This window comes from Salvia hispanica, chromosome 6 (genome assembly GCF_029641045.1).
Source record: "Salvia hispanica isolate PSC_SH4W2 chromosome 6, Shi_PSC_v1, whole genome shotgun sequence".
NCBI classification, from domain to species: Eukaryota; Viridiplantae; Streptophyta; class Magnoliopsida; order Lamiales; family Lamiaceae; genus Salvia; species Salvia hispanica.
In genome coordinates this window covers 31,657,142-31,664,202 of record NC_142697.1, presented here as the reverse complement: position 1 = coordinate 31,664,202, position 7,061 = coordinate 31,657,142, and the positions used below count along the sequence as shown (strand labels likewise).

General features: G+C 36.4%; 1 protein-coding gene across 2 annotated transcripts; it reads left to right on the top strand.

Moving 5' to 3' along the window:
- Positions 1-1,867: 1,867 nt before the first annotated feature.
- On the top strand, positions 1,868-6,540 carry LOC125208600 (protein kinase STUNTED-like). 2 transcript variants are annotated; one of them, XM_048108250.2, is made up of 10 exons: positions 1,873-2,374; positions 3,097-3,194; positions 3,647-3,899; positions 3,992-4,687; positions 4,784-5,032; positions 5,114-5,277; positions 5,369-5,448; positions 5,531-5,678; positions 5,752-5,901; positions 5,971-6,540. In XM_048108250.2, the coding sequence occupies exons 1-10, from the start codon at positions 2,218-2,220 to the stop codon at positions 6,247-6,249; spliced, it is 2,274 nt and encodes a 757-aa protein (XP_047964207.1). In that variant the 5' UTR covers positions 1,873-2,217; the 3' UTR covers positions 6,250-6,540. The 2 variants fall into 2 exon arrangements, with proteins under 2 accessions (XP_088917971.1, XP_047964207.1); XM_089061845.1 differs by having other exon boundaries at positions 1,868-2,374; positions 5,752-6,540.
- Positions 6,541-7,061: the final 521 nt, after the last annotated feature.

Here is a 7,061-nt window from a genome sequence, read left to right as displayed (position 1 = left end):
CCAACACGCCAATTAATCACACAAATAACTAATTTCACACAAAATTAATTAGTCCTTTGTGCTTGGCATAGTAGTATTTGATTTGAACTACCCAAAACACCAGTTACCATTGTAACTAATACGAAATGATTATTATCTTTTCAAATTAATTATGAGATGAAAACATCATTAGTTAAATTCGCCTGGATGATAATTTAATTTAGTCTTATAACTTATGCAGTTCATGTTTATTGCGTCACAAAATGAGTCATTAGTAATGTTTAAAATATTATAAATAATATTTATGTTATGACATCATAGATCATATAAGTGTCTACCGATTCCATATTGCTCCCTAGTTAAATTATGTAGTAAGAATTTTTTTTTAAGTTCATGCTCTTATAAGTATAGTATGCTTCATAATTATTGATTAACTTCTTAGATTTCCTAAGACCAGTACAATTTGATTTTAAAGAGTGTACTATATTATTTATACTATTGTAAATTTTTTTTGGTAATATTTCCTTGGCTTAATGGAGTAATTATTTCACGTTCAACCATTACAAGAGTTTTTTTTTTTTGGTTCAACCATTACAATTGAGTTACAAAACATAATGTGCATCTATTAATAATTTCAAACCCTAATCAACTGCCCTACAAGTTGTCAAACTAAAATTAATTATGGTAATAATTTAGTTTTGACTTAATTAAACAGCCAGTGATTATTAGTAAAAAATAATTGAAACTGAATCATAATTAAGACGTCAGTCATATGATTATAAAATTATTAAACAACATCCAAACTATATATATACTGTATAACATGTGAGAAAATTATCTTGTTGACTTGAAATTTATAAGCCAACTCCATCACTATTGCACTTTTCAAATTACCTTTAAATTTTCGAAATTCTTCAAATTTTCTTTTCATGCCATTTAAGTACTTTTTTACTGAAATTAATATAATATGTTCAAATTCTGCGCCCGCCATGACTCTTGCTACCAACAAAATTTAATCACCCCAAATATAGAAAATAGTTAGATTACATCAGATTATTCAAACCTCACCTCTTTGAATTAGCGTGCCCCTTTTCTTTCTCACTCCTTTTATTATCTATTCGACACATCCATAAATTCCATTTTGTGGGAGTGAGAGTTATATATAACCCGATCTCTAACTTTATAAAACGAAAAATGCTACCAATAGCCCTTATTTTAAACTACTATCAATCATCAATATTTTACTCTGAATGCCTTCGTTATTAAATCTAATACTACTAATAAAAATTACTCCATCCGTCGTATATATATATATATATATATAAAAAAAACTATTTTTATTATTTTTGGATCGTCTTCCAAAATTAAACCAAGTCCAAATATGAAAAGTTTTTCATTTAATTACACACCACTAATAATTTGAACTCACAATCCACTAATACAACTTCTACTAACTTTTTCCTTTCTTTTTTTTATTTTTTTTCCACCTCTTTTAATTTGCTAATTACAGTTAAAACTCTGTCATATGGAATACAAGTTTTGTATATTTTTTGGGACAAATGTAGTATATTTTTGAAATTTCAAACTCAATAATTCAAAGAGGTCATCCATAATTTTTTTGAGCGTCCATGGCTGCTTTTGATTCAATACACTCATATTTATAAAAGTGATTTCATATATCTCAATAAATTTATATGTATGTATATATTATATACCCACATGATTTTTTTGGTACTATGACACCAAATAAATATTATCGTCACTATACTTTATATTCATTCCACTTGCTTCCTAGTCATACTCATTACTCCTACCTCAGTACCACCCCACCCACCCCCCAACCCACCCAACCATAACCAAAAGCAAAAAGAAGTGTGAGAAAGAGAGAGAGCTTGGCCCATTTGAAGGCCGAAAAGCAAAGTATGTAAATTGTAAATCATGATAACACAACCAAAGAAATGCACCAATAGCTTCTAAATCTAAACCAATTTCTTTTATTTTAGTTGGGAAAGAAGCATATGATCTACTGAGTTCTGACATCCAACATATGCAGAAATCTTGAAAACCAAACCAAAAAAACTACTCCAAAATTTCAGTTACATACAAATAACCACCGCAAGATCCCACCTTTCCTCACACACACATATATATAAAGCAATCCCTTCTCTCTCTACATGAGTCTTGCGATTCCTTCCGTGGCTCAGACATAATCACACCCTCTTTCCCAACACTGCTCCGATGGTGGCTGCCGCCGCCGAAGACTGCTCCGCCGGGCGCACGGTGGTGGTGGGCGTCAAGCTCGACTCCTACAGCAGAGAGCTCCTCACATGGGCTCTCGTTAAAGTCGCCCACGCCGGTGATCGCGTCATCGCTCTCCATGTTCTCAAGAACAACGGTGTGTGTGTGTGTGTTTTTATGAAATTTTAATGTTTTTTGCCTGAAAATTCTTGCTCTCTGTTTTATCTTTTTTTGTGTGATCATTGTGTTTTGAATAAAAATGCAGTCTTGGATTGGAAACAGCTTAATTAGGCTAAATTTTACCCCCTTTTAGTAGTTTGGAGTTTCATTTATTGATTTAGTGAAATGGGTTGTGCAGAAATTGTTTTTTCTGAAAACTCTTACTCTTTGTTTTATCTTCTTTTTGTGGGATCATTTTTTTTGAATAAAATGCAGTCTTGGATTGAAATCAGCTTAATTAAGCTAAAATTTACCCCTTTTTTGTAGTTTGGAGTTTATTGATTTGGTGAAATGGGATTGTGCAGAAATTGATTTTGTCTAAAAATTCTTGCTCTCTGTTTTATCTTCTTTTTTGCTCTCTTTTTTGAGTGGGATCATTTATTTTGAACAAAAATGCGTTCTTGAATTCAAATATGAAAGAATTAAGATAAATATTTACCCCCTTTAGTAGTTTGTAGTTTTTTTAGTGATTTGGTGAAATGGGACTGTGAAGATATTGTTTTTTCTGAAAATTCTTGCTCTCTGTTTTATCTTCTTTTGCTATTTGAGTTGGATCATTGAATTTTGAATAAAAATGCGTTCTTGAATTAAAATCTGCTTAAATATTTAGACCCTTTTAGCAGTTTGTATTTATTAATTTGGTGAAATGGGATTGTGCAGAAATTGTTGATCGTGATGGAAAATCATCCCTTCTCTCTCTGGTTAAAGCTTTTGATTCAATTCTCGAAGTTTATGAAGGATTCTGTAACTTAAAGCAGGTACTTTTTTTTTTTCTCTGTTAATTCTTGAAATTCCGTACTTCATTATTACACATTTGTTTGTTACAAATATTATTGAAATTCATGGTACGAGCTGACTGTGTTTAATATGTTGAGTAAACTGTAGCGGTGAGGTGACCAATCTCATTTTTTGGTGATGTTTCACTTAAATTAGAGTTTAGGTATGCTACAAATTAGGTAGGATAATATGTCAAAAACTGTCGGTGGATCTAAGCTGCTAGCTTCAAGAATTTATGACACTTTCATTTATGACAACTATGACTTTCATAAACCTCAGTGACCAATCTTATTCTATTTTGAGACATTCAGAACTAACTCAGAGCAAGTTAGGTGTTTATCTGATGACAAAAGGAGATATTTGGAACAAAAAATGACTATTTCCCCTTGCATTGCTTGAACTAAAATTTGGTAATCTGATGCTAATAATGTAGGTTGATCTCAAGCTAAAGATATGCAGAGGTTCATCGATTCAGAAAATCCTCGTTCGTGAAGCTAAATCTTACTATGCATCGGAAGTTATAGTGGGAACGGCTCAAACTCATCACACGATTCGTTCTTCAGCATCCGTTGCTAAATACTGTGCAAAGAAACTGTCAAAGGAATGTTCTGTGTTGGCTGTGAATAATGGGAAAATTGTGTTTCACCGCGAATCCAGTTTGGCAGCATCGCGTGTTAGTGTCAAAGGTAGTTTCTTGTTGTTGTACATGATTGTGTATGTAAGAAATTTTATAAGATACCTTTGCTTATTGTGCTGCCTTTGATCTTGACTTGAGCAGAACTTGAACATAATCGTAGGAATGGTTTACTTTCTGCTCTGCAAAGATCGTTCAGCAAGAACATCAAAGTGCTTAACGAAGGTGGTGATCCGATTAGGCCAATGCTCACATGGGGAGAAAGTGGCTGTGGTGAACCAGACTCGGTTGAGCAGAAATGCTCGATTTGCACGCCAGATTCAGTGGCGTGGCATGAGTCGTGCAGTGGGGAAGCTGAGGTGGCTTCAAAGGATGAAGGTGAGAGGGATTCTTTGATGGCGATTGTTCCAGTGAAGAAGGTGGAGGTTGCATCCGGTTCGGTGTCGTTGTTGCTAGGGGGATTGTCTGAAGTGAAGCCTGGTTGGCCGCTTCTTCGCCATGCCATGGTTCGTAACACGAGCTCTTCACAGATTCAGCAAGTGAGGCAGATATCCGTGGTTCAGTGGGCGATGAGGCTACCGAGTAGATATGGTTTTTTTATCGAGAATTCGACTAGGAAAGACTCTGACTCCTCAAATCATGACCAAGATCATCAACTAGATGGAGAGAGTGGTGCAATTGTTCCTGTTGGGAATGAGGCCGTGTCTGTTCCATCGAGCCCCGACTCCGTTTCAAGGTCCTTGCCGGAGGAGCTGGAGGGCCTTCACGAGAAGTACTCCGCCACGTGCAGACTGTTTAAGTTCAGGGAACTTGAGTTAGCTACCTCCAACTTCAGAAAAGGTTTTTATCTTTAGCTGAAAATTATATGTGGATTAGTCCATTAATTAGTTTTTGGTACTCCTATTTGACTACATTGTTGTATCTGTCAAATTCTAGGGAGCATAATAGGTAAAGGAGGCAGTAGTCAGGTTTATCGAGGTTGCCTTCCCGACGGGAAGGAGCTTGCCGTGAAGATCTTGAATCCATCCGAGACTGCTCTGAAGGAGTTTGTCCTAGAAATCGAGATCATCACCGCGATACATCACAAAAACATCATCTCACTCTTTGGATTCTGTTTTGAAGACAATCATCTTCTCTTGGTGTATGATTTTCTATCAAGAGGAAGCCTTGAAGATAATCTTCATGGTAAATTCCATCCACCAAAAATGATCTTTATCCTGTGTATGCATATCATGTTCCCTAACGGAATCGTCTTTTGCAAACTAGGTGATAAAAAGGATCCGTTCTCGTTTGGGTGGAACGAGAGGTATAGGGTCGCTATAGGCGTCGCTGAGGCTTTGGAGTATCTTCACAACAGAGAAGGGCAGCCTGTGATCCACAGAGATGTTAAGTCATCAAACATACTTCTATTCGATGATTTCGAGCCTCAGGTAATAAAACTATACTGATCAGCTAAATATTTCATCCCCTACTTATGCATTGGTTCAACAATGACAAAATTCTATTTGATTGCATTTTCAGCTTTCAGACTTTGGGCTTGCGAAATGGGCATCACCGAATTCGACTCACATAACGTGCTCTGACGTTGCTGGCACGTTCGGGTTAGTAACTTTTCTCTGCTCAAAAGCATTTGTTGGAATATAAAACAATGTGACTCAAACATGTTTTTCTGCTTCTGATTAGATATTTGGCTCCTGAGTATTTCATGTATGGGAAGGTAAACGAGAAGATAGACGTCTACGCCTATGGAGTAGTTCTTCTTGAGCTTCTCTCAGGGAGGAAACCGATAAGCAACAACTGCCTGAAAGGACAAGAGAGCCTTGTTATGTGGGTAAGTGTGTGTTCGTAGGCAGTCTTGTTTAACTTTGACAGCAAATATAAAGATTATTTACAATGATTGACAGGCGAAGCCAATTCTGACATCGGGAAAGTTCACCACGTTGCTTGATCCGAATCTAGGAAGCAACTATGATCATGATCAAGTGGAGAGGATGATTCTAGCTGCTTCACTCTGCATCAGACGTGCACCACGTGCTCGACCCCAAATGGGCCAAGTAAGCGGTTCTAGTCTTCGTCTCACTCCAAGAAAAGAGTTCGACTCAACGCTCCTTTGTTGTTGGCAGGTTTTGAAGCTTCTCCGAGGCGATCATGAGGCCGTGAAGTGGGCTAGACTGCAAGTGAACGCTTCTGAAGGGCCGGTCCACATAGAAGTTAGCAACTCCGTGGAAGGGTTTGATGCAATTGACGACGAAACCATCTCACAATCCAATATGCAGTCCCACCTCGACCTTGCAATGCTTGGCGTGGAGGAGGACATGCTCTCCGTGAGTAGCATCGAGCAGAGGGTTTCCTTGGAAGATTATCTACGAGGAAGGTGGAGTCGCTCTTCCAGCCTCGACTAACCATGTTTTCTTGCAAAATGCAAGGAGAACAAAGGGGAAAGGAACTCTATTAGTGTGTGTGTGTGTGTTTTGTTTGATGGTTTTATGTTTACTCATGGTGAATGTGGGCTTGGATGTGAGGTTTGTTTGTAGTTTTGTCCTCCTCCTTCCCTTAGTAGTTGTGAGAGTCAAGCCATTTATTATTTTTTTTTTGTTTTTATAGAATATTTAGGTTTTGATTCAGAAAAACCATCTAAGTGTACTTATATAGTGATTACATTATACATAATAATGTGGTCATATTCATGCTCTTCTTCTAGTCTTCCATCCACCCTCTCTTGAATTTTAGATTAACCGATTCGGGTTTGGTTGATCTCCCCTTCAAGCATCAATAAATGGGATCATAGTATTAGATCATACCTCATATTCGAGGCAAATGTGTCATAGTAAGTGACAAGCATTTGGCGATCTTGCTTTGATATTAACCAAAAATGTGAAATAAAAACTTTCGTGCCAATGAATAAAATCGTATTAAACCCATAACATTAGTACATGTCTTCATCTTTGTCATGATGAGATTTTTTAGAAAATAAAAGATATTAACCTAAAATATTTTGTTAACCACTTTTCATATTATCAATTGATTTTTCGATAAAACCCAATTAGAATTATCTCCACCTTAAGCTTCGATAGATGGGATAACCCGTAAAATCCAACATGATATTTGATCAAGCCCCACATTCAATAAAAAGATTCATATCACAATGAATAAAATCGTACCTAACTCGTAATATCTAACATCGCTATCTACCCCTTATCTCTCTCCCTTTGCT

Bases quoted from the DNA above. Each gene is read 5' to 3' on its own strand.
- LOC125208600 (XM_089061845.1), top strand. From the start codon at position 2,218: ATGGTGGCTGCCGCCGCCGAAGACTGCTCCGCCGGGCGCACGGTGGTG. The intron at 5,278-5,368 runs GTAATAAAACTA...TTGCATTTTCAG, and splicing joins TCGATGATTTCGAGCCTCAG to CTTTCAGACTTTGGGCTTGC. The intron at 5,679-5,751 runs GTAAGTGTGTGT...AATGATTGACAG, and splicing joins AAGAGAGCCTTGTTATGTGG to GCGAAGCCAATTCTGACATC.